The sequence below is a fragment of the Oryctolagus cuniculus genome, chromosome 9 (genome assembly GCF_051225735.1).
Source record: "Oryctolagus cuniculus isolate XC-2025 breed Fujian yellow rabbit chromosome 9, ASM5122573v1, whole genome shotgun sequence".
Lineage (NCBI taxonomy): Eukaryota > Metazoa > Chordata > Mammalia > Lagomorpha > Leporidae > Oryctolagus > Oryctolagus cuniculus.
The window spans coordinates 126,611,194-126,638,682 of record NC_142875.1 but is presented as its reverse complement, the minus strand read 5'-3'; the positions used below and the strand labels follow the sequence as shown (position 1 = coordinate 126,638,682).

At 44.7% G+C, this 27,489-nt stretch overlaps 1 protein-coding gene across 5 annotated transcripts in view; it reads right to left on the bottom strand.

Moving 5' to 3' along the window:
- Window positions 1-254: 254 nt before the first annotated feature.
- Window positions 255-27,489, bottom strand: part of FAR2 (fatty acyl-CoA reductase 2) — a 163,558-nt gene continuing 136,323 nt past the window's right edge. For 3 of the 5 annotated variants that reach the window (XM_051850370.3, XM_089304791.1, XM_051850368.3), the window contains exons 5-12: window positions 22,341-22,518; window positions 20,634-20,678; window positions 18,269-18,387; window positions 17,564-17,631; window positions 14,264-14,435; window positions 10,487-10,616; window positions 2,978-3,105; window positions 255-2,241 (exon numbers count right to left, since the gene is read on the bottom strand). In XM_051850370.3, the coding sequence (XP_051706330.1) occupies window positions 2,079-2,241; window positions 2,978-3,105; window positions 10,487-10,616; window positions 14,264-14,435; window positions 17,564-17,631; window positions 18,269-18,387; window positions 20,634-20,678; window positions 22,341-22,518 (1,003 nt within the window). In that variant the 3' untranslated portion in view covers window positions 255-2,078. Of the gene's footprint in view, window positions 2,242-2,977; window positions 3,106-10,486; window positions 10,617-14,263; window positions 14,436-17,563; window positions 17,632-18,268; window positions 18,388-20,633; window positions 20,679-22,340; window positions 22,519-22,604; window positions 22,732-24,424; window positions 24,763-27,489 lie in introns of those variants that run through there. The other 2 variants (XM_089304792.1, XM_089304793.1) reach the window with 2 other exon arrangements.

The following is a 27,489-nucleotide window of genomic DNA, read 5'->3' as shown; positions in this document are numbered from 1 at the left end:
CGTGTTGCTTCTCTGATGCCACATACAGAACACTCACATAAATGTAACCCTGTTAATGGTGTGAGATAAAGTGAAGCGTTGTGTACCCATTTTTAATTTATGTTCACCTGATAGTTATCACTCCTGCGATTTGATCTGGTTGCAAGAGCTCTTTGGAAGGTTCTTTCCATGTTTTTCCCCAGAGTCGATGTTGTGGGAAGATCCACGGTAGTAGGGAGTAGGTAAACACAGACAATACTAGAAGAGAGGGGGGATATTTTTAATTCAAATTTTTATTTAATCAAAAGTTAAGATGTGAATCTTTGATCAGTGGAATTATTGAATTGTTGAAACATACAGTAATCAAAAGATAAATTCTTAGATCAACTGTTTTTATTCAATCCCATTAAGTGATACCGATTTCGAATGAATATCTATAGTTTGTATCTTAATTGCTGTAACGCAGAAGTATCACAGACAACTGAAACTAAATCTCACAGGTTCTTGGTGTCAGAGCTAGATGGTCTGCATAGGGAGTGTTCTCTACATCTTAGATGCCATGGGGAAGGACACTGCCCAGAGGAGTTCCCTGAAACACTCGTCCAGGATCTCTGGAGAAAGTGAAGTAATACTGGGTGAGAGACGGCCCTAAGGCCTGGTGCCTTTCCACTGCCCGTACGTGCCTTTCTGATTATCACGTTACCCCTGAAGATGACCATAAGTAGAGCCACCGTCCTCTGGGGATGCCAGACGCCTGTGTGACTCTGAGATACTCGGTGAGGTTAAGCTTGCTTTTTAGTTGCTTGGGCCCCAGATACCACATTTGAATAGGCCATGTTTGCAGCATGAAGAAACGCTGCAGTTCAAATATGTTCATCTTTCAGACATGAGGAAGGTTGGAAGAACAGTATATTAATAGTACTGGAATTCTAGAACACAGATTTTATTTGTTTTAATTATAGATAAAATATTTTAAGCCAAACAAAAAACATGCCCCACACCTATTCTGCAAGCTTTAGTTACTTCAGTACAGTCAGCACTTTGCCGCTGTGCGTCGTGCGGTCAGCGTGCGGCTGGAATGATCAGGACATCAGGGAATCCTTGACGATCAGAGAAGAGTACTCTCTGCAGCTTACACAAGAAAACAAACTAGAACTGGAAACTTGGTTTGCTATTTTAGTTTCCCAGTGGCAGAGAGCAGGTGACTGCGTTTTCTCTCCAATTCTAGTTAGGACTTTGCTCTTCCCTATGAGCCGCTCTCACTGAAGCCTGGGTAAGATCAGCCCAACTGGAAGAGGCGTGGCAACTTTAACGAACAAGAAGGAACCTCAGAAGCAGCTTATCAGGAAAACTGATGATTATGATCTAAAAGATTTAGAAATAATAGCTGTCAAAATTACCAGAAACAATTTTGAAAGCATGATAAACTTGAGTTCTCAAAACAAACATGCTTAAGCCCTCATTGTATAAATATTTACACTTCTTTTTCCTTTATAGGTTTAAGAAGTGGATATAGTTAAGAAAAATGGTTAATGTGAACGCACCTACACCGCACCCTTCAACCAGGACTCCCACGTATAACATGCAATGGAAGGAGAGGCATTTGTCACGGGGCACCACGTGTCTGAGGGCCTGTGTGAGGATGGTGGGACCGTTCTTGCTCTACGCACCTCACAGCTTTTCAAGAGGGTGCCTCACGGTACTTCTGGGGTCAGCTCTGCCTTTGTTTGACTAGCTCTGTATCTGCCCTGTGTCGTCCATGCTGTTGGGCTGGAATTGAGCCTCTCAAGGAGAAAAGAAGCTAAGTACGGGGAGGTGGGAGCACTTTTATGTTTCACACGCAAAGGGAAGGCTTGGACTAGAGTATTTGTGAAACAAGATGGAAATAGTTGTTTCCTAAAATATCTGTGGATATAGGCTAGTGTATAGTTCCCCTTCTCTCACTGAAACACAAAGGGTTTGTGTCACATGATGGGTCAGCAACAGCACGTTTGCCATCGCAGCTTGGGCGTGTTCCTTGTTACTTGCTAACAGTGACAAGCACAGTTCTCTGTCCGAGGTATCTGAGGTTCCAGATGGAAGGTGGGTGTCGCCTGTTCCTAGGCCTTGAGCGTGCTGGAAGCCCTGAAGTAGGAGAGGAATTTGTAACAGAAGCTCACGATGAAGAACCAGACGTTCCGAGCCATCTGTGACCTCGCGATGAGAAGGCGCCAGACGATGAGGAAGAGGGCGGTATTAAAGAGGTAGTGAATGTTTCGGAGCCTGAGAAACAGACACAACATAAGCAGGGTTAGAACAGCGCCGAAGACGCTCCCAACCATGTTCTGTGAGCCAATGACGCATCCTCTCTGGCTACGGCCTGCCAACATTAAGTGCTCACAGGGCGTACGCCACAAGCTGGGTACTTGCGTCTCCTTTTCCCCAGCAATCTAGCTGAATTGTCCCATTTTCACCTTATTTCCCTAACTAGTTTCTGACAGCTCTCTACTTGCAGACATGACTAGCATATTGTTAAATATACCTTAACCATATGACCACATCCTACGTCTTGTTCTGAAGTGATCAGTCTGCTAGTCAAGGCGCTTCTCTCGTCTCTGCCCTCCCAGCCTTCCGCTTCTGCCAGTTTTTCCGTCGTGCTGCACTTCTGTCAAGTCGGTCTGTGTTGGGTTTTCTCCATATCACATTACTGACAGGTGTGGTAGAAGAAACAGAAACTTGGTTTTGAATCTGGGTCCTGTGCCCGGTGTGCATCACCGACACAACTCACTTGCTTTTTGTGAGCCTGAATACCTCTGTGATGAAATGATCACACGCCTCAGAGGGGTGTGGTGAGGTCTAACTGAAACGACTTTCCTGCAGGATGTAGTAAAGTACACAGGACCAGGGATACACTGAATGCTCAGGAAATGTTCATTCCTTCAGTGCTCAAAGTTTATGCCTGATATAAAATCAGACGCACACAGCAGGTGCTCCATCAGTGTCAACTGACTGTGCTTACCTTCTTAAGTGTTGCCTCGCTTCTGGGATCCCAGCCATATCCTCTTTCAATAAATACTTCTTAACTCCCAAGACATAATTTTCAATATATTCCAGCCAGTTCAGCTGGCGCACATCAAAGTTGAATACCTGAAAGGCAAGAGAGACTGGGTTTCAGAACTGCACTGTTGGCCATCACTTTGGCCACTTGGTGTGCTTTCTTTTTACCAAATAAGTGACAATCAGGTGGAGATACAGTTTGAACTCCCCAAAGAAGAGATGATGTGTGCATCTGTGGGGAGCAACTGGGAGCAACTCGGACTAGACTGTTACTGGAATTAAGACTTATTCTATGCATCTGCTCTCCCACAATATGGCGCTGGGAGAGGAGGAAACAGCTTCTACACAGCTGCCTCCAGTTCAACCAATAAACGGCAAGACCTGCTCCTGATTGGAGGAGAGCAGCGTACTCGGCGTGTGGGTAGCAGAGTTGGGATTGGTGGAAGAGGACTATAAAGGAGGAGAGAGACAACATGCACCAGGAACACCTGAGGAACATCTGAGCAGCCCCCGAGAGAGCTGGCCGGCGGTGTGCTGCTCCCCCGCAGAAGTGGGGAAAGTGGCAGGGGGAACCGCCCTTCCATGGAGGTGGAAGGGACGGTAGCCAACCCGGGAAGAACCAGCAGCAAACCCGGGGAGGGCCGAGCAGACGATAGAACAGCGCAGGGTCCTGTGTCGTTCCTCCACGAAGAGGGGGAGTGACATAATGGTGCCGTGACTCGGATAAGAAGCCTAGGCAGGGTTTAGTGTCGTTCCTCCATGAAGAGGGGGAGCGACATAATGGTGCCGTGACTCGGATAGGAAACCTAGGAGGGAAGAAACGGGAAGAAGTGGGAAAATACCGGAGAGAGAGACTAGCAAAGAGCCTAGGGAAAAGCCGGACGGAAAAGGTGCCGGAAGAAGCTATTGAAAGCCTAGGCATAGACTCAGATATGGACTGTGGGAAAGAAGTTAGGATTTAAAGTGAAAGCAAGAAGAAACTTAGACTCAGATATGGACTGCAGGTTGAAAGTGAAAGTGAAACCTAGAAGAAACTTAGACTCGGATACGGACTGTGGGGAGAAGCCAGGAGAAGTGAGAGGGGAATATTGTTGGAAGAAAAGTTAGGAAACATACCGGGTAGAGAAAAATGTTAGGGAGGATGAAGCCGCCGCGGGGGAGGCGCCGAGAAGCAGCCTCGGGGCGGGCGCCGGGAAGCCGCGGGGATAAGAGAAACAGAAGTTTAGAAGTAAAATGAGAGAAATAGGAATGTTGGCAGATAGAAGTAAAATGGGAGAAATAGGAATGCCCGGAGATAGAGAAATAGAGAAAAATAAGGCCTCCCCACAACATGGCAATGAGAAAGCTTGGATTCGGTCTGCCTGATTAGTAAGACAATAAGCACCTGTGGGCGGCTGCAGGTCACCAAAGACAGGCACGTTATCAACACCAATAAGTCTCCCCACAAGACGGCAATGAGAGGGCTTGGATTTGGTTTGCCTGATAGGGCTTGTAAGCACCTGCAGGCAGTTCTAGCAGAGCAGAGCATGTGCTGCAGGGCACCGAACTCAGGCACGCATCAGCGCCTAAAAACCTCCTCACAACATGGCGAAGAGAGGACCTGGATTCGGTTTGCCTGATTGGTAGGGCTTGTAAGCACCTGTGGGCAACTCCAGCAAGCAGAGCAAAGTGTGTGCCGCGGGGCACCGAAGACAGGCGCGTATCAACGCCAAAAATAAAAAGAAAGGGGGATCTGTGGGGAGCAACTGGGAGCAACTCGGACTAGACTGTTACTGGAATTAAGACTTATTCTATGCATCTGCTCTCCCACAATATGGCGCTGGGAGAGGAGGAAACAGCTTCTACACAGCTGCCTCCAGTTCAACCAATAAACGGCAAGACCTGCTCCTGATTGGAGGAGAGCAGCGTACTCGGCGTGTGGGTAGCAGAGTTGGGATTGGTGGAAGAGGACTATAAAGGAGGAGAGAGACAACATGCACCAGGAACACCTGAGGAACATCTGAGCAGCCCCCGAGAGAGCTGGCCGGCGGTGTGCTGCTCCCCCGCAGAAGTGGGGAAAGTGGCAGGGGGAACCGCCCTTCCATGGAGGTGGAAGGGATGGTAGCCAACCCGGGAAGAACCAGCAGCAAACCCGGGGAGGGCCGAGCAGACAAAAGAACAGTGCAGGGTCCTGTGTTGTTCCTCCACGAAGAGGGGGAGCGACATGCATCATCATTGTATACTCAGCAGGTATTTACTGAATGCCAACTTCACACCAACTATTGTTCTGGGAGCATTATTTATTTGAACGTTGGCTTTTGATGGTATCAATTATCTACATAGGAATATTTAAAGATGGACCCTGCACAAACATTGAACAGCTGGAAGTCTTGTGCACCTGGTATTACTTGAGTCCCTTGAAAGCCTGTGGTTGGCTTGGCGTACTTTTCAAGTACATGAAGATTACTCTTAAGTACTTAGGTAAGAATAGTGACCGCAACACCCTGTGCATCTTTCCTATTCTTCTTCAATTTTGGTGTAGTCCCCTTGCTCCCCTACAACACTGCCACTTCATTGTGCAGAGGAGACTAAGCATTTGGAAGCAAAGCCTTAAGGAATAGGTAGCAGAATGTGCATCATGAAAGAGAGTGATGGCTGGTGGAAGAAGAGGAGGGATCCGGGAGTGAGGAGGAGGTCAGGGGAGAAGGACGAGAGACAGATGGAAGGAGAGTTGTCACCCAGAACAGGGGTTTGAAAGTGACAACATGGGAAGAGGACTTGGGGGAAAAGTTTGCATGTTGAAAATGTGTTTTCTTTCTGGCTCGCTACTGAAATGCTCAAGATCTGAACTTGTTTCTGTAGATGTCATTTCTGCTCTGCTTTGACAGTGTTGCTGTACTGAGACAGGATGGTGTGGGGGCCCAGTTTCCTGTGGGTTGCAGTTGGAAACAGGGTGAAACCCAAAGGCTCATCTTTGAGCCGTTTTTCCAAAGTCTCCATAAAACAGGCTTCACTAGAGAAAGAAGAAAATGAGCTTCGAATAGAATATAAAAAAATTTTTAGCTGAATATATATATATATACACATATATATTTGGATTTTTTTTGCCTTTTTAAAATATTTCAAATAATATAGAAAAATATGAAGAGTTTAATGGCACATGTAGATCTAACAATTGTTAGCATTTTGATATATTAACTTCATTAGTATATCTTTTATATATATACACACGTTAGTTTTTAAAAGTAGGGGTGTATTTATTAATAGCACATACAGGGCTGGCACCGTGGCTCACTTGGCTAATCCTCCGCCTGCGGCACCGGCATCCCCTATGGGCACTGGGTTCTAGTCCCCATTGCTTCTCTTCCAGTCCAACTCTCTGTTGTGGCCCAGGAGGGCAGTGGAAGATGGCCCGGGTGCTTGGGTCCCTGCACCCGCATGGGAAACTGGGAGGAGGCACCCAGCTCCTGGCTTCAGATCGGCACAGTGCCAGCAGTGGCGGCCATTAGGGGAGTGAACCAATGGAGGGAAGACCTTTCTCTCTGTCTCACTGTCTATAACTCTCTCTCTCTGTCTCACTGTCTATAACTCTCTCTCTCTGTCTCACTAACTCGGCCTGGCCAAAAAAAAAAAAAAAAAAAAAAAAAAAAAAAAAAAAAAGCACATACGGGATTCATGACATCATAAACTTAAGAAATAAGAGCATATTATAATGTAAGGGGTATAATTAGTGAAGACGACATTTATAAATATACAACATAATCATTAGAATGAATTTGAGGCAATGAAATTCAGTCAACAGTGGACAGAGTGTCAGGCAGATGCTGGGTCATCTCCAAGAAGATTTTAGTGACGAGGTTCCTGTTGGAAGGCTCAGGTGTGACACTGTGGGTTGGACAGGCATCTGGTGTGTCTGGAGAGAACAGTCTGAGAAAGAACTTGTGCTAGCATAATGAAGGCTCCTCTGTTTCACTGGTTTTAGCAGGGGGAGAGTACAGGGTGCCTCAGTTCTCCCTGTTGGTCCCATTCTCTCTCCTTGGACAAACACCACATGTTGCCTCCTAAAAGCCTATTCTTAGGAGAGTTTTCTTCATGTACAATGAAGAGTTGTTTCATTAGACTGAACCGATGAACTTCTGTTGAGACCTCACTAGGAAAAATTTTAATCGTAGTAGCAAAAAAGCCAACGTTCAAGTAAATAATGCTCCTAGAACAATAGTCGGTACAAAGTCGGCATTCAGTAAATACTTGTTGAGTATACAATGAGTTATAGAATTTCAAATTAATTTGTAATATCAACTTTAAAAGCTGAAAGCGTTTCTTTTTGTTATGCAGCAATTTCTTCTGATATTTGCTCTTTATATCATATTTTATGGGTATGACCTAATTAAACTTAGCTTGCTTTTCTCAGACAGCTATTCTCTTTATAAAATTTTTCATTTATTTGAAAAGCAGAGAGAGACAGAGATATTCCATGTGCTGATTCATTTCCCATATGCCTGCACTAGCTGGGGCTGGCCAGGCAGACGCCAGGAGCCCAGAACTCAATCCCACGTGGGTGGCGTGGACCCATCCATAATCTGCTACCTCCCACGGTATGCACAGCAGGAAGCTGGAACTCCCATCAGGCAATCCAGTATAGGATACAGGCATCCTAAGCTGTGTCTTAACCGCTGTACCAAATGTGCACTGTAAGACAGCCAGTGTGTGATGGAGGCTTAGACTGCGTTAAATAAAAAGCATAAATGATCAAAGAAAACCGATTACCACTGAAAGTCAAGTTGACTGACTTTAGAGTGGCCACACTACTTTCTGAGAATCTCTTGGGTTTATTTCATAACTTACACGTTTCCTCCAGAGTCTAAGATTAGTTTCTTTTCCCTTTATCTAGGAAATTTAACACTTCTGAAGAATGTAATTGAGTTTGACACCATAAAGATTCAGTAATTCTCTAGGGCTGTATAATTCTGCTTCCTTTATATGCAAATAAAAATGTTACATATTAATCACATAGAACTATCTTAGACCTGGAAGAGAAGCAACTGAATACTAATGTCCATTTAACATTCGGAGCATTTGGCGAACCTTTCTTTAGTGAATGAGTCCCTTGCTCATTCACTATCCATATTGCTCTGGCTAATCTTCTCAACTTTCATGAGGAACATGCCAAGGAATAACTATTTAAAATTGTTACTGTATTTGCTGTAGAGATATTATCCATTATGTCTTTTAGAGTGCCTTTATAGAAAACCCTTCATCAACATTTCTTTAAGAGTGAAATAGTAAGAAAAGCTTTTAATATACGCTGGTACATTATTTTTGACAATGAATTCTTTATACTGGCATTTCCACTTTGTCACCAGAAAACTCAAAAACAAATTCACTGCTGTTTGAGGCTCCTGGCTTCGCCCTTGTCCAGCCCTGGCTGTGGCAATATGTGAGGAGTAAACCAGCAGATGGAAGCTTCCTCTCTCTCTTTCTTTCTCTCTCTCCCCCTTTCAAGTAGATGAAAATAAACAAAAATAAGCATTAAAAACACTATGGCAATTTAGTGGGATCTTGCAGAGTACACGTAGATGTTATGTTTTTTTTTCCTTCTTAGCTGTCACTTCATATTCTAATCTGATTTGTATTTCCCTAGTTTGGATTTTATTTCATTATTTTATTATATATGATTATTGCAAGATATCTCAAATCTTTGTGAAATTTGGAGTATTAACAAAAGAAACAGATTGGGTTAATGAGTTCCAGAGAGCTTCATAGATTTGTCCCAAAAGCTGAATTGCTTTCCAAAATTAATTCCATCATCACTTTGCCTGGGTATGTTTTTCACAGTGTCTCTATATATTACATATTCATCTCTACAAACACAGGCTTTTCTTTTTCTACTCTTTCATATTGCCTTTTGAATTATTCAAATGGGTAAATTCCATGGAAACAATACAACAAAGACAGGCCTACATGAAATTTGAAGCTATTTTTTTTAAAAAGAGAGTTTAGGGTAGCATGACACTTTTTTGTTTCTATTTTTATGAACTAATTTTATCATCATCCAAGTATTTCAGTCAGCAATGCTGGATGAATGTTGTCTTTAGAGGGTAGGTAGACATTTCTGAAAAGCATCATTTCATGTCCATTTGAGAGGTACTCATTAGTGATTTCATATAAACTGTCCCTCTAAATCTCTCTTGATTTACCAGATTTATAGTGTTTGACACTGCAAGTAACCATTAGGTTCCATAGCACAAAACTGTTCTAGGATTGGCTTGGAATCCTACTCCAGGAGACTGGTAGGCATGAGAGGCTCTTAGTGAACAAGTGAGACCCTCTAGCATCTGCTTCTCAGTGCCACCTGCAGAAAGGCACAAAATACATCAAGAAATAGTTTTTATAAAACCTGGTTCTTAGTGGAAACAATTAGTCAATCAAGAAGCTGAAAACCTTAAGATTTAGTTGAGAAATTATTTTTTGACAGGCAGAGTTAGACAGTGAGAGAGAGAGAGAGACAGAGAGAAAGGTCTTCCTTCTGTTGGTTCACCCCCCAAATGGCTGCTACGGCCGGCACGCTGCACCGATCTGGAGCCAGGTGCTTTCTCCTGGTCTCCCATGCAGGTGCAGGGCCCAAGGAGCTGGGCCATCCTCCACTGCCCTCCTGGGCCACAGCAGAGAGCTGGACTGGAAGAGGAGCAACTGGGACAGAATCCGGCACCCCAACTGGGACTAGAACCCAGGGTGCCGGCGCCTCAGGCAGAGGATTAGCCTAGTGAGCCGCGACGCCGGCATAGTTGAAAATTTTAATAACGCCATAAGAGTATGTTCAGGAACACACGGCTCTTTGAGGAAAACGAGCTGCCGCCATGAATGGAGAACAAAAGACTCCCAGATATGTGAATTGCTGAGTGGGCAAAGATTTCAGGACTTACTGCTTGTGAGTCCCAAGAAGCCAAAGAAATAAATGGCTCTCTTCCTAAGTGGAAGTCTGAACTGCTGAAGAGAAATACTATGTAGAGACAGACACATGCTGCTAGAGAGAGGACAATACTGACGTAAGAAGATGAGGAGAGAGAATGCACCTATGCGGGGGCTGACTGTAGGAAGGCGAAGGGACAGCAGCAGTGAATGTGAGTTGCTGAGCGTTGGAATCGTGAGTTCTCATTGCTGCCACATGCTACGGCAGGCAGGGGATGACAGGTACCCGCATACCGAGGGTTTGCAGAAAAGACAGCTGCTGAGGGGCGAAGGGAAGACAGAAGTACCGTCAGTGAGACGCACAGACAACAGAGCAGCGTGAAGATTAACCAAGTGCAAGGTCTCTTCCCACGACTGTGCTAACAGCACTGAGTTCTCAGCAAAAAATAAAGACTGTGTGTGTGTGAGTGTGCGTGTGTGCGTGTGTGTTTCCATATAAACCAGGCTTCCCTTGCTCATCAGCTCTCCAAGTCAAACCATTCCACACTCCCGATGCGTAGCTGTGACACGCGTGCACACTCACTCGCTGGTCCTCGGGGCTCAGCTCGGACATCAGCATCTCTGTGTTGTACGTGCTCCACTCCCAGCTGCGGTTGATGAAATACTCCAGCATCGAGATGGTCCTCAGGAGCCGGTTCATCAGCTTCGTCATCCTGAGGGATCATCAGACGGAAGCAAACATCAGCACACCGCGGGTGCGGCTGGTTCCTGTGCCTCCAGCCATGGCGGGTAGGTTGTTTATAAAATTATCAATTAAAATTATATTTTATAATCATATAAACATTCTTAAAAACAATTACAAGAACAATTCCTCTTCCTTTCCCCCCAATCCCACGTTAAAATTTTTATTCTTTTCCCTCCAGATTGTCTCTGTTGAATGAAGGAAAGAAAGGGGGTGAAAATCATTTTATTTGTCATATATTTTAATACCAAACCCTGGTTCCTTTTGAGTAATCTGCTTACTGTAAAAGGGGGCCAGCTTTGCACCCTAAATGGCCTACCTTCAGTTTCCCAATTCTGATAGATCTAGAGTTTATCTGCTTTATTGTGTGTGTTCCTGCAAAACACGGACAGGATCTGAGTTTTTAGCTTATAACTTCTGGGCAGAAGTGTTGCCTGATAGTGAACCAATAGAAGTTGTCCATTGTGATGTCGATTTAAGGAGAAAAGAACTGACTGTGGATAACCTACCCTGTATGAGGCCTACCCTGATAATTTTCAAAATTATTATCTCTGCTGATTTTCAAATACCCTTCTTATATATTATTAGTCTTTGGCTTTATGAATGGGTAAGATGAGTTTTAGATAGTGGCAAAGCCCGAATTCCAGCCCAGTTTTGAATGACTTTAAGAAACATGTGTGTGTAATCTCACTACCCATGTGGACTACATTTCTGAATCCCAGTGTAAGAATTTAAGCCAGGTCTCCTATGCGAATCTCCCAACTACAATAATTTACATACACTTCACATGTGCTCCTATTTGATCCTCACGGTGTGACTTGAGGTAGTCAGGATTCATATCCTTTATCTTTGCTTTACTGCACACAGCTAATCCTCAAATCTTGGCATTTTAGCTACAAGTCATTTTTGACCAATAAAGCATTTCATTTCTGTCCTTCTTAAGGCAGTCTTGGTAGCAGTGAGTAATGCAATCAACACAGTAATGCCTTGCGATGCTCTTCTGGGAATTTGGTCTTATTTCCGGCCTCATTTGAATGCCAGTGCACCTGATGACTCATGTGATGGCTCTCATCTTAACATGGGAAGTTTCTTAGCCAGGAGGTCAATTTCATTATTTCTTGATATAAGAACCATAGGGTTCCACTTAACTGTTCTGATCTAAACCTTTATCCATCCCTCAACTGTGATGCAGTGGATGTGATTTCAATAGATATAATTTTTACAAAATAACAGTTGTTCAGTTCTATCACAAGACTATCAACCTACTGATTTTTTCTTATAAAAAAAGAATACATTTGTTACTTTCAAAAAGCTATCAAGGAAAATAATGATTCATTGTACCACACAGAAATTTAATACTTTTTTGGTGGTATTAGTGGTTATTATATTCTAAGCACTTATGTAAAATGATACAAAATAGGTCTGATTACCATCCTCTTTTTACAAAAGAGGAAGTTAGGATTTTAGAAAGGTGAAGGAATTTAGGTCTCATAAGGATAAACCGTGAAGCCGGGAGTTAAATCCTGTGAAATCCAACTGCAAATTCCATGTTCTTAAGATCTTCAGTATATGTATTTCCACTTGTATCACAAAGAGCTCTAGCATCAAAGCTAAAGGATAAAAAACACCTGTGGGAAATACACGACGTCTATATTCACACACACAAGTTCCTGTAAGTTAATAAGGACAACCCATTTGAAAAATAGGCAAGGAACAGAGGGGAAAACATAACTATCCAATAAACAGGTGAGAGTCTAGCTCCTCTCACAATCAGGGCAACGCAAATCAAAATAACAAAGGCTTGCTTCCTCACAAGGAGTCTGAAATTCAAGATTGGTTTTGCAAAGTGTGAACCTGATGTGTGAACCTGATGCGTGGTTTGCAAAGTGTGAACTGATGAGCACTCATTCTGTCGGGGCCACACACTGCTGTACTGGAACAAACGGAAGGGGCAGGCACGCGGCAGGTGCAGTGGCCCGTCTGTGAGGACGCAGGCACACTGATATTTTGTTGCTCCACCGGGAAGGGGAAAAGGATGTCAGAATGATTTGGATTTTCGTGTTCATATCTAGGTGTAAAGACAGAAGATTACACGCAAACATACTTAGGGAGTTCGAAAGGGTTTAGAAAGATTTCAGCATGGCCGGCGCCGCGGCTCACTAGGCTAATCCTCTGCCTTGCGGCGCCGGCACACTGGGTTCTAGACCCGGTCGGGGTGCCAGATTCTGTCCCGGTTGCCCCTCTTCCAGGCCAGCTCTCTGCTGTGGCCCGGGAGTGCAGTGGAGGATGGCCCAAATACTTGGGCCCTGTACCCCATGGGAGACCAGGAGAAGCACCTGGCTCCTGCCATCGGATCAGCGTGGTACGCTGGCCGCGGCGGCCATTGGAGGGTGAACCAACGGCAAAGGAAGACTTTCTCTCTGTCTCTCTCTCTCTCTCACTGTCCACTCTGCCTGTCAAAAAAAATAAATAAAATAAAATAAAAATAAAAAAGAAAGATTTCAGCATGTTCTTCCATTAAGATCAATGTTAAAACTCATATCACAAAATAATCCAACCCATTTCTCACAAAGATTACAGTTTAATTTCTCAGAAAACAAAAGCCAGACAGGTTTTTCTTGTATCTCTTCCTCCTACATTCTTCCTTTTTACTTACTGAACTTTATGCTCTATCCAGGCTTTCTTCCAACCTTCATATAGTCTTAGGGTGTTAGCATTTCTGCCCACAGTGTTTGATTTTTCTTCTTTCCTCATCATTATTTAATAAATCCCATACAGATTTTCTCCCCATAATGGTAATGTAACATTTTTTATCTTGCTCAAGAACAGCTAAGGCTCCTACCACTTGGACAAACTCTCCACTGCCCAACTTTTAGTCATTTCACAACGATGAAACCACACAAGCTGAGGAAGACTTTGTCCCTTATGGAGGGCCTGGTACAGAGGCTGTACTATTCCTGCTTGTGATTCGGGTCATAGGAATTGCCTTTGGTGATATCCCATTGCAATTTCACGATTCTTCTGACACACACAATACTCAGGTGAGACAAGGGCTTAAAGGGACCTGTCCTAGGTTGCACCGTTGGGTGGTGCCAAGGCCGCCTTAGCTTCAGGGTGATGCTCCCTGTCATTTCCTCTCACACCTCTAGGTGGCAGCAGATCCGGTTCAGAACACCGGCTTTCAAACTCCTTCTGCCGCCTGCTTCAAGTGTGTCCTCATTTGTAACGTGGGGGTGGGGAGGAGCTCTTCCTTGAGTAGCGAGAATGAAAAAGGGGTCACTGTGCATCATCCTTAGCCCGCCAGGAGAGCCCAGCTGGGAGCTCCGGTGAGCAAGGCTGTCCTCCTTACTGCGTGCTTTAAGACACACTGGGAAAACCCCTACTGGAGCCCTAAGCGTTCACTGTATTACGGTGGAGGATTTTCCAAGATGAGAGTCCTTTGAGGTTTCTCACTACTGCTCTGTGTGTCCCAAAATGTCTGTGTGTGGGAGGGAGGGAGAGAGGGAGAGAAATATCCAGTCACCCCCTTCCATCCTCAGCTGCAGTGAGGAGGGGAGATCTCAGGGCCCCCGTGGCCCCTGCAGTGACACCCTCACGGCCCCTGGCCCAGCTTCTCACCTGGGCTTCCTTCCGGTGAGCCGCAGGTAGAAGTCATAGATGATGGCAGGGGCCCGGTGGCTGACCGCGTTCCAGTAGTGCGTTGTGAAGTTGTTGGTGGTGAAGTCGGCATACGGCCTCCTGAAAGCTCTCTCGAATGGGACTTTTTCAAAGGTTGCCAAGACTTGCAATCCTGAACAAAAAGAGTAAATGCTGAGTCTAGGAGCAGCTTAGCTCATCTTGTTGGAAGGCATTTAAAATGGATCAAAACAATAAAGACTAAAGATCTGCTGTGTAAAGAATCAATTTCTGAGAACAACACACAGATTTTACGCTTAACAAGTGATCTATCCGCAACATCAAACAATGCGGATGGGCTAAGAATTGGTGCTTTTATTGACACAGTTCCTCCAAAACTCATTCTCAGGGAAATCATTTTAGTCCACACAAGGAAGCTTAAGAAAAACCTAAATCTATCATTTAATTCCACAGTGATCTAGTCTTTTCTGGGACTGCCCAAGCAGAGGCTAGAAGCCTTCTTTCCTTTGTGGGATCCTTACTATGGAACCACAAGGAAAGTTGCTAACAGGTTAACCTTTCTTACTAAAAGTTTAACTCAAGGAGTAGGAAGGTGGGGTTCGCTTGTGTTGGGAATACCACAGTCTTTTTCTTATTTGGTCTTTCTTCTTCTCCGATAATATATTAAACTCACTTTTCCTCTCTCTGGTGTTAAGGATGTTTTCAAATATTTTTTTCCTTTTTGTGTTACTACTTAGATTAACCTTAGCTAAGACCTTTTGAATGCGTATTTGTAAATAAAGCTGCACTTTTCAGGAGGTATTCTTTGAATTCAACTCTGATAAAATTTACATGGATAATTTTCAAAGAATATGCCTAAGCGTATGATTCAGTTGTGATGATGATATTAATTATTATGATATCATTATCATCCTCTTCAAAAAGATACCACCTAGAAATCTCTAGGATGCTCTTGTCCATAGGCACAGATATTTGGAACAGTAAGCGCATCAGGAGTTACCCACTGTTCATAGCAGAAGAGACACCTCGACTCACCCCGCCCATCTGATCTATGTGTCCATGTCCCTGTTTGACAGTTCCACTCAGATGTGTAATAGACACTTGTGTTTAACACCTCTTGATACTTGCCCCTATGATGGGGGGTTTTAGGTGTCAAGTGGGCTGGGCTAAGGAATACCTTGAGGTTGGAAACGCACTACTCTGGGTGTGTCTGTGAGAGTGTCTTGGTCTCTAGGTGGGTGGGGCCCCATCAATGAGCTGGGGGCCCAGAGAGAGTAAGTATGGAAAGTGCACTGGTCTCTCTCCGAGAGCTGAGACATGCTCATCTGATGCCCAGGACACCAGCACTCTGTGCCTTGGGCCCACAGACTCCAGGACTTATGTAAGAGGTCCCAGCCACAAACTCGGGCTTTCATCTTGCAGTGGGTTCTGAGGCCCTCAGACTTGTTCTGAGCCATGGTACCACCATCCCAGGGTCTCCGGCCTTGTCTGCTGGCTGATGGGCTGTTGTGGGACTTGTCAGCAGTTATATATAAGTGCATGAGCAAATTCCCCTAACAAATCCCCTTTCCTAAATCATTATACACATCCTGTTCATGGTGTCTCTGAAACCCCCAAATAGACAGGGGAAACCCAGAATCTTAGACCTCTAAATGCTAATTCAGTGTTTCCAGCAGTTCACCTGAAGATGTCAGCCATCCTTGAGCAGTCTCTTCCTTTCGTAAACCCCGTACCACTAAACACCGAAACCTATCTGCACTCTGAAAAATATCCACAGTCACTGCTGTCTCTGCGATCCGAATCGCTAGTACAGTGGGGTATCGCAGGGGTCTCTGCCACATCTTTGTTCCTCTACAGCTTTCTCTCCATGCAGCAGCAGACTGGATTCTGTTAACACGGACCTCAGAGTCTGTTACTTCTCCACTCGGAATTTCTCAGTGGAATCTTCTCTCTCCTAGAGGGGAAAGCCGAACCCTGAGCACTGTGCATAAGGCTGTGCGTTATCTGTGTGCCCATCACTCCGACTTTATTTCCTACCATGCTCCTTCTCCCTGCTTCTGCTGTAGCCCTGCTGGCTGCCCAACTGTCCTTGAATTTGAATAAAGCGCCTTAGGACCTACTGCTCCTCCAGCTTGCGACACTTCCTTAGACACTCCTCTGGTTTGCACCCCCTCACCTCTTGCAGCTCTCTGCAAAGATGTAGCCTCAGCAGGGAGACTTTCTTTGGTCACCACATATGGAACAAACTAGCAACCTCCTCACATGGCTCTTTACCTCTTACCCTGATGTTCCTTCAAGCAAGTAGCCCTCTCTGATAGCTATTTCTCCCTACTGGAATGTCAGCAGCAAGACAGCAGAACTGTGCCTCTGTCATACCAACACAGTACCTTGGGAAGTGATGGGCAGGTGATCAATGCCCAGTAAATATTTTTGAATGAACGAATGTCTCAGTAATACACAGTTGAGTTCCTCTGTATTTCCTAAATCTACCTCACCACTTCCATTAGTCATTCCAAAGGCATTCACTGAGCACTTAATGCTTGCCAGGTACATCACTGCATGCTGGAGTAAATCACAGGCAGAAATGCAGGGGTAGATGTGGCGTGGTCCCTGTCCTTAAGGAACTGGTAACTGGGGGCAGATGCGGACAGTTAGCAGTCACAATATGGTAGCTGCGTCTTATGCTAGGGGTCAGTACAATGTGTTTCGGGGGAACAGACACAAACACCCAGCTCTGTTGGGTTCGAGGGCACGGAGGGCAAGGGTAGGGAAGGAAAGGCTTCATAAGAAGGCTAGCCATCGGCAGGAACAAACATTGCTGAAATGCTTCCAGGTCTAGTCACTGTATATCCTTAAACCCTCCCAAGAGCACTCTGAAATAGAATAAGCATTATTTGCATCTGACAGATAGGAAAATTCATCTACAGGGAGATACTAAGTGATCTTCCCAAGTTCACACAATGAACAAGCAATGGGCGTCTACTCGATGATGGAACCCGGAGGGGCCAGTTTTCGACTGAAATGGGTTCTAATCACATTTTCTTGGCCTTGTTACTGTTTGGTTACTCTATGGCCAGTGGGACGCTTGTTGCTGACAGTCACACACAGGATCTCACGTTAAGGAACTCTGCTTCTAGACTAGGACACATGCGCACGTTGCGACTAGTCTGTCTCTTGCTTTGTTGTCTTTCCCACCAGGCTGTGAGCTCTGGGATGCACTGCTTGAACCTTTTCCGTGGGACACACTAGCAGTTACCCAGCTCCACCACTAGAGGCACTTACCCATCTTGCCCCAGTTACAGGGATTGAGGTTACCAGAGGTACAGTGGTAGATTAATGTTGACTTGGGTCTAAAAAAATTAAATAAAAATTAGGTAAATACAACACGATGGAGGACTACTAGAAAGAAAGATAATGTTTAAACAGTGTTTTCAATAGTTTCTTTGACTGAGGCAATTTGTACAATACTTTTGTCCTGTGTTCTTGTATTGGGTTAATAAGAAAAATAGAAGACTAGGAAAGGTAAGTGGGGTGTGTGTGTGTGTGTGTGTGTGTGTGTAAGAGATGTACAAGTGTGGCAGAGTAGGGAGCACAGGTGTCTGAGTGCATATGAGAAGAATTTATTTTTATTTACCATTTCCTGGCAGTGTCCAAAGTATAACCAACCTGTATTTTTTTCTTTGTACTAGCAAATGCCCCCACATATGATGATCTGAACTTTTAGCAGTTCAATAAAGTAGAAAATAAGCTGTCATTTCATCCACTTCCATCTCCATAACTTTAAAAAAAAGGAAGCTCCATTTTAGTTTATTGATTAGGAAGAAAAGCTTTGGGGTTATCAAGAATTTTATGGTGAAGTGATTTAAAGGCTTTGTTGCTAAGCCAAGTAAAAGCAGTATTTAGAAAACAATTCATTAAATGCATAGAGGAGTGGGATGTCCCAGGAAGAGCTTCGTAAAATGCAGACGCAAACACCTTCCTGTGTACCTGTGCACTGCAGTGTACCATCCTACGGCTAGGGTGAGATTGACAACCGTATCCACTGGAATTAAATCTGCCACCGCCATCGGAGTAGCTCTAATGGACCGAAGAAACCCTTTCCCAGCCTGCATGGAGAAAGGAACACAACATATTAATACAAGTTACAGGTAAAGGGTGGGGTTAAAGTAGACATTAAACTGAAGAGACCAGTGCTGTCAGTAAAGGTAGCTAATGCTGATATGCTGCTTAATAGGTTATTATGTTACATCTAATCAGCTCAACCTAGCCAACCTTTCTGGCCAAGTTCATCTCAAGTGCCAACGTTTCCACAAATGACCATTGGTCCTCTGGTTCCTTGAAGGAATAAAATTCTTACTGAGATGTTAATGCACTTAATCAATAAGTGTATAAATATACTTTTTGCAACTTTTTTAAAAATTTATTTGACAGGTAGAGTTATAGACAGAGAGAGAAGGGTCTTCCTTCTGTTGGTTCACTCCCCAAATGGCCGCTACGGCTGGTGCTGCGCCGATCTGAAGCCAGGAGCCAGGTGCTTCTTTCTGGTCTCCCATAGGGGTGCAGGGGCCCAAACACTTGGGCCATCCTCCACTGCCCTCCCAGGCCACAGCAGAGAGCCAGACTGGAAGAGGAGCAACTGGCGCCCATATGGGATGTGGTGCTGCAGGTGGAGGATTAACCAAGTGAGCCATGGCGCACGCCGGCCCACTTTTTGCATCTTAAAACTAATTCATGGGGTGGGCGTTTGGTGCAGTAGTTAAGTTGCCTCTTAGGACACCAACATCCCACGCTGGAATGCCTGGTTCAAGTCCCATGTCTCCACTTCTGATCCAGCTTTCTGCTAATGTACACCCTGCAAGGCAGCAGACGATGGCTCAAGTACTTGGGTGTTTGCCACCCAAGTAGGAGACCCAGATGGAGTTCCAGGCTCCTGCCTTAGGCCTGGACCAGTCCTGGTTGTTGTGTGCATCTGGGGAATGAACCAGCAGATGATGATCTCTCTTTGTCTCTCTGCCTTTCAAATAAATTGAAAATAAAATAATTCCTAAGACATTTCAAACAATGTTTCCCAAATGTCTAATTTTTCTTTACCATTCTTTAATTATTTTGTTTTCTGCTAGTCCTTATTAACTTACAAGCCATAGCATCATTAAAAGCTTAAGAAACATTTTAAAAATCAAACTGATAAAATTCTACTATGTAATAAAACAAAAATTTATTTATTTACCATTATTTACCTTGTTCTGTAGGTTAGTTTAACTCACTAATCATGGATGTTCTATAGATCTAATAATTAGGAGTTATTTGTGTTAATAAAATATTGTGTCTATGAAGCTGATTCTTGTTCCTCTGTGTGCTTCTAAAACTGATTTGCAATGATCAGCATGTTTTTATGGTCCTAATTTTTGTTTCCTTAACTGGATCCCTTCTATTATAACTGAGACACAGTTAGGAAGATTTCAGAAAAATCTAAATGAACATACGGCTGTGCACTATAATGAAAACTGCTCTAGGATCATGTGAACCCGATGATGTTCTAGGTCACTAAGCTAAACTTTAAAGGAGAAAGAGTTGAAGGTGAGTAGGGAAAGAAAGTGGTGAGGTATTGGAAAAATCAGCAATCAGTTCACCGTCGCTGCCTGTGACGCTCGTGATGCCCCGTCTCACAGCTGTACTGTATTTCATGCTGGCCCTCGTCTGAGGAAGAAGATCCCTGTAAAACTGCAGCTCAGGTATTGAGCTCCTCCCCAAGAGGAAGGCCAGGATGTGCTGAAATCTCTCGTGGGCACTGGGGGGCGCCACAGCTCAGGGCAGCCTGCCACATGGCTGCAGCCGGCCACAGCAGCGTGGCTGAGAAGTCGTGCTCTGCTCCCAAGTCGGTGTGTTTGAAAACCTTTGTTCCATTGGGAGTTCTCTTTTCTGATGACTAGTTCCTTTCTCCACACACATGTAAACTCTCGTATGCTTCAGAATCAAGAACTTAATCGTCTTGTAGGCCAGGATCTTTAGAGCATCCTGTTTGCAGCAGTAATTCAAAATATGAACGAACATTGAAAGGTAGGAAATATCCCCATCTTGTGGTAACTAAAGGAAAATCTTCGAAGAGCAAAGACTTCCAGAAATAAAATGCCTGCACAATGAGTGATATCATGTTATTTCTGGATTTTTTAAATAATAAAATTATCAAAGACTAGAAGTAATTTCATTTTGTCTCTATTTTCCAATCAGTGAAACTGAGGTAAGATGCCGAGTTGTTGTTACTCCAGGAATACCTGAGGTTTTGAATGAACATTATGAATTTTCTGTTTCCCCACTACCTCTGCAGCAGTTACATCTTCACTGTGGCACCTACCGCAATAATGAGCCCGCTCGGTCCGTTCAGGTTGTCCACCCAACCCTAGGAAAGACAAGATCTTTGTTGGTCACAGGCTTCAGAGAGCTGTTGCACATCTGGAACACCTGCAGTCTAGCACTGATAAGTTTCAAACCAGAGCACTCAGGCCCTGGACAGTAGCGTTTCTTGTGTGTGTGTTTTTTTTTTTAATTTTTGACAGGCAGAGTGGACAGTGAGAGAGAGAGACAGAGAGAAAGGTCTTCCTTTGCCGTTGGTTCACCCTCCAATGGCCGCCACGGCCGGTGCACTGCGGCCGGCGCACCGCGCTGATCTGAAGGCAGGAGCCAGGTGCTTATCCTGGTCTCCCATGGGGTGCAGGGCCCAAGCACTTGGGCCATCCTCCACTGCACTCCCGGGCCACAGCAGAGAGCTGGCCTGGAAGAGGGGCAACCGGGACAGAATCCGGCGCCCCAACTGGGACTAGAACCCGGTGTGCCGGCGCTGCAAGGCAGAGGATTAGCCTAGTGAGCCGCGGTGCCGGCCCCAGTAGCGTTTCTAATTCAGCATTTCCCCGGCCTCAGACAAAAACCAGTGGCACAGCACTGACGTGTTTTGCATTTTATTTGTGCAACAATTAAAACTCGGCTAATGGTGTCTTTCACACCAGAAGGTAGAGATCATTTCCCAGTATCTCATCGGCTAAATTGAACTCGTCTCAATACCACGATCTTTTAAGCAGTTCATCAGCCATACTTCATCTACATCTGAGCTCTGATTTTAAGCTCCCTTGGGGAACATTTCAAACTTGGTTTGTAAGAATTACTCACTTTTCCAATATTTTAACAGCTTTGGAGTCCATGTCACATTGTATGCTGTGTGTGTGTATGAGAGGGAGAGAGAGCGTGCACACTTATTTAGAGATGTATTAGGAAAGATTATGTTTAGCCGCAGTTAGAAGGAAATGTCTTTTTGAGTTTATTTTCTAAGTCCTAAGTTGACCTTATTATGTCTATTTCTTTATCCGTAAAAGTCAAAATGTGAGTGTATAATGAGAGAGGAGAAAGAAGAGAGGAGAAAATGAAGGGATTAATGTTTGCTGAATCATTTATTAGTGTAGGCACTACAGCAAACACGACTCTAACACTGTCACATTTCATGGGCTCTGCAAGGGAGTCCAATTAGCCCAGTGGTACAGCTGAGGCAACCTGAAGACTGCATTGCTGGTAAGTCGTACTGCTGGAATTGATGTGGTCCCAGCTGCACAGAGTTGCTTTAAGAAGATGGTATAACCGAAGTGCTTCTCAAAAGGACATTAGAGGGAACAATAAAAATTTTTCCTAAACTGAGAAACTTCCATGAGTTTTCTGACTCCTGTTTGCCCTGGCAGTTGCAGTACTACCAATCTGATCATAACGAACATTCTGGTATATTTAAATCATAGTGGGGAAGCCAAGAAAGGAAACTGTTTCCCATGGGACTTTCAAGACTTTGGAGACTACAGTTAGAAGCTAATGTAAGATCTCTACCCACCTCTTGGAGAGGCAGGATAACTCCCCAGGGAGCTGAGTAAATTCTGAACCACACATGGAACTAACAGATTCATGTTTGAGTTGCTTCACTTAGCTATAAATCCCAAAATGAAGAAAAAAAGTCCTAGAATGTGTATGGGGCTAGAAGGACCCGAGTTTGAACGCAAAACCCAAAACCCAAGTGAGGTGGACTTACTGGGAAAGGCTCCTGCCAGGTTGCTCCCACAATGGAAGGCCTCACAATGGCGATGTTTAGGTTCTCGCTCTCCTGCTGCACCACCATCTCTCCCAAGGCCTTGGTGTAGGTGTAAGTATTGGGCCGATCTCCAATCAGCTTTGGTGTGATCTCATCAATGATAGCATCGTCTAACCACCTGGAGGCAGAGTGAAAACCTTACAGCAACGTATGTTACACAAGAGACCAAAAAGACACTTTGAGATGCAGACAATGCATGCTAACCTCCACCCTGTGGCTGGAGTTCAGGATACCGACAACAACGAGTGTGAACCTGCTGCAACCAGGTTCTGGCTGAACCCTTTGCTCTCCTCTACTAAGCTCAACCATATCCATTAAAACCTCTGCCCTCCCAACCAGACAGCTGATAGATTCAAGACAGGAGATCTCCTACTTTATTACAGACAGTCTCTAATTGTTTCTAATTACTTCTCCAATTGGTTTTAAAATACATTTATTGAGTGCACTGATTCTGAACACTGACCATACACCCAGAGGTAGGGTAGGTGTTCTGTTCATGGGCTGGTAGCCACTTTTGTTCAAGGTACTGCAGTGGCAGCCCCAAAATCATTCTGTGGAGTCGAGTGAAAACTTAGTGCACCAATCCTAAAACCTTTAGCTTTTAAATTTTAAAAATTCTTTATCTCAACAGATCAAAGGAACTATATTTGGCAATTACATCCACAATTATTCATTTTTAGAAAATCTATGAAAAGTGTTTTAAGAGTCTATTCAGTGTCTCTGCTAATAACTCGATAATTATTTCCAGAGATTTCTGGTGCGTTTTGAAGCCTGTCAAGTGGACAATGAGAATATGCCGAAGCAGCTTCAATAACATGATGATTGAATACTCCTGCTTACGAGATGATGTGTGTCATGGATAATCACGTTACCATACCATTAGCGTATTCTTTTACAAAAACATGCCAGAACTATTTTGATAAGCTCAAAGTCTATCTATACGTTTTTAAGTAAAGAACAGTGAAATTATTGTCAAATAATGCTTCTCTTAGGTCACACATCTATTTGGTAAAATTATTGACATTTTTTTTAATTAGGCTGCCCAAATATGTTAGCATGAGTTTCTGAATTTATGTGTGTGGAATATTTATTCCTATTTCATAGGAGAGAGCATAACCAGACTGTTCTGACTGTAGAAACCATTAGGTGTTACTGCTTTGCTGCCAATGATAAACTGTTGAGCATTTAACATGTGCTTAATACCATGACCTCAGCAGAATCACAGCTCCTGGTCTTAACAACGCCCATGTGATGTTCGAGTGAGTCATTGGCACTATCTACAATAATTTCTTCTGGTTTTGCTTCCACATGTGCTGAGAGTATTGTGAACACTCAATTACTATTTGAGGTGAGTAGGGTGGAAGACCTGTCTCTGTCTCTACCTCTCTAACTCTGTCCTTCAAATAAAATAAATCTTCAAAAAATATACCCAATACAATGTCAATACCATGTAAATAATTGTTACACTGTATTGTCTAGGGAATGACAAAACATTTTGTGAATGTTCAGTACAATTATGTCCCTGACAGAGTTAGAACCCACCCTGGGCTGACAAACATTGCCCCACCTCATCTGTGGGTCAGCAATGAATTAGCTGACCTAAGATCATTTTGTCTCACTTGCAGTAACATAGAGGTTACCAAAACAAAGTCTGGAAGAAACAGAAGTTAATTTCAGTAAGGCTATTAAAAAACTCTCAGTAAGCATCAAAAGTGAGCAGTGCTCTGGCACTGAGGTCGTAGGTCACACGGCTGGTCCCGGATGCCGGCACTGATGCTCACGTATCAGCAGAACATGTGAGGCCTCACACAGCTGAGAGAGTTAGCTTGTCTTAGAAGAAATTAGGGACACAGACTCCTGAGAACACAGATGCAACAAAAGTCACCAGGTTCTGTAGATGTCTCACCCCGCCTAGGCCTAGCTACACCTGGATTCCATCGTCTTCACTTCTTTTTCCCTCTGCTTGTAAAAGATGGCAATAATCAAAGCCTCAGGTTGTCATGAGGACAAAAGGGCATACTTACTGAAAGCTCTTAGATAGAACAAAACGAGCTAATGAAATCATGGTGTTCTTTCTTCTTATTATTAGAACAACTCGTGGGCATGTATCTGCATAGTCGAGAGCCGGGTGTGAAGTATCTTTTCCAACACCGCCAGCAGCCCATCCACTACCTCCCCCTTCCTTGGTGCCGACAGCAGTGCGGTGTGGACATAACCACGACCACCTGGCGGCATGAGGCCCTTCTGAGGACCCACGCCCAGCTTGGGGTCCTGAAACAACCATGCTGTTGTGTTTAAAAACACAAAGGGAAAAAGACATGATTTAAGACAAAGCCTGTTCCTGCAATTAACTAAATACCCTTCAGCACGCTCAAGGCCATGGCTGCAATTTCAGTGTGATTTGACTGCCGCAGATGTCTTCTGTGATTGGACGTTGAGTTCCAGGGTAGTGGTATTGTGTGGCCCTGTAAAAGGTTGGTCTTTGCGGGAGAACCCTGGGTCAATTGTGGTGGTTGCCCCAGGGGGATTATGGGAGGCCAGTGTTTGGCTTTCTGTTCTTGCTATAATGCGTGCTGGCCACTGCCATCCCCATTCACCGTGAAGCCCTCATCACAGCTGAACCATGTGCTTGGACCTCCGAAACTGTGAGTTAAATAGTCCTTGCTCTCTATAACATGATCTACCCCAGCTATGGGGAGGCAGTTGTGCTAAGCTAATACAGTGATGTGAACCATGACTTGCAAATTGCAAACTTGTACTTGAATGACCTCAGAAGAAGCCTAAAGTCGCTGGAAGATTCAGCAGGCAGGAAGCATGTCTCTGCATGTATGGATACATGTGGGCCCTGTTACTGCCCACTTATGCAACAGGCAGGGTGGTCCTAGTGGTCTATTAGGAAGAGGCTTCTGGAATGGAAGTGGTCAACACAATGCCTCACAGTCCCATCTGCGCTCTCCTTATCTAACCTGGATTATGGTTTTCTCTTGATTATACCAGGTATCATCTTGCATGTATTTGCTTTTATGTCTGTTTCCCCCTGGACAAACAGTCTAGGAGAGCAGGGGTAGATTTTTTTTTTGACAGGCAGAGTGGACAGTGAGAGAGAGAGACAGAGAGAAAGGTCTTCCTTTGCCATTGGTTCACCCTCCAATGGCCGCCGCGGCCGGCGCGCTGCGGCCGGCGCACCGCGCTGATCCGATGGCAGGAGCCAGGTGCTTCTCCTGGTCTCCCATGGGGTGCAGGGCCCAAGCACTTGATCTTGATTGGCCAACCTGTGTTCTGTGCAAAGCTCAGAGAGCAGAGCCCTGGGGGCCAGTGTGGGAAAGGAGCGAGGGGGGTGTCTTTGGAGAGAAGGAAGCAAGGTTGTTCACGGCTGCAGGGGTGCTGGTGGAAGGTGTTGAAGTTGGAGGGCCAGGGGTGACCCGCCACGGCTGGGAGCTGTCTTCAGAGGAACTGTAAGTATTTTGGCAAGAAGTGTATTTCAGATCACCGTGGTTGTGGTGAGCTTCTGTATTTCCCACTGAGACTCACATGGCCCACACCTGGGCAGCATGCTGACATGGGAACTCTCGTTTAAGAAGCAATTTAGGCCGGTGCCACAGCTCACCAAGATCACCAAGTGAGTGGTACTGGGTAAGGCAGTGGCTCCTGGGCGGGAAAGTGGTAAGACAGACATAAAGTATCTAGCCAGCACCGCGGCTCACTAGGCTAATCCTCCGCCTTACGGCGCTGGCACACCGGGTTCTAGTCCCGGTCGGACGCCGGATTCTGTCCCGGTTGCCCCTCTTCCAGGCCAGCTCTCTGCTGTGGCCAGGGAGTGCAGTGGAGGATGGCCCAAGTGCTTGGGCCCTGCACCCCATGGGAGACCAGGAGAAGTACCTGGCTCCTGCCATCGGATCAGTGCGGTGCGCCGGCTGCAGCGGCCATTGGAGGGTGAACCAACGGCAAAGGAAGACCTTTCTCTCTCTCTCTCTCTCTCACTGTCCACTCTGCCTGTCAAAAATAAATAAAAATAAATGAAGCAATTTAACCCTGCTCTGATGGGTGTTTAAGACCTGGAAATGTTAAAGTATGCGAAATTCTCACATTTCTTTTGTCAGTTGTGTGGAAGCTATTTGGAGGCTGTGCCACTCTGAAAATAAAAGCGCTAGGGCTGGACTTGTTTTTTTTTTTTAATTCTCCCTAAAATAGATCAACTCTGCTCAACAGCACGTTAATGCTAAGACGAAACTCCTTCCCAATATCTGTCTGACCTCCCTGCTACTTTCCGGGGGGCCTCTTGGATGCCCACAGCCTTCAGTCCCCTGTACCTTGACCCATGGTCTTTGATCCTGCTTCTTACTGGTTGAGTATTACGGTTACTGGTGAATTAAGCTTCTGAATGCAGAGTGGATACACATGTCATGCATGTCGGTGCAAAAATTGGTGAAGGGAAGAGAGGAGGGGGAGAGGCAGATTGGGGAGGGGGAGGGAGGGAAGTGTGCTTCTCTTCTTGGAACTGTACCTGTGGGATGTATGCAGTCTGTTATCTTTTTATTAATAAAAGAAACACTGTTTTCTAATCTTTGCTACATGGTGGCTTAGCTGTGGCTTTGGGTAGCCAGCGAGTGATGTCTAAGTAGGGGCAAGGAGTTGAAAGCCCACAGAAGGTGAGGCAAGCAGGAAAACAAAGGGGTACAGATTCTTAAACAGGAATGAAAAGTGCCCCATGACAAAGCATTCTACTGTGCTGTTTTCCAAACTTGCCTGCTAATAGATATGAGTGACCCAGAGCTCCTGTTTAAAGAATGCAGATTCCTAGGCAAGGCGTGGGAATTGCTGAGAGAAACTGAGAACTGGAGTCATTAAGATGGGAGTCCATGGGGGTCAGCTCTCACAAAGATGTTGCTTACACAGGTACAAAGGTTTTCCCTTCTGTGATGATACCACTAAGATAAATTACCCTTATCTAAAGGACATGAAAACCATCAGTCAGAAAATTATTTCCTGATCAGTTACCTTTTTTTTTTTTTTTAAATACACATTCTCCTTCAGCTTTCATCCTTGAAAGCTAATTTTGTTGGCAATCCTTGATTCATTGAGAAATCTA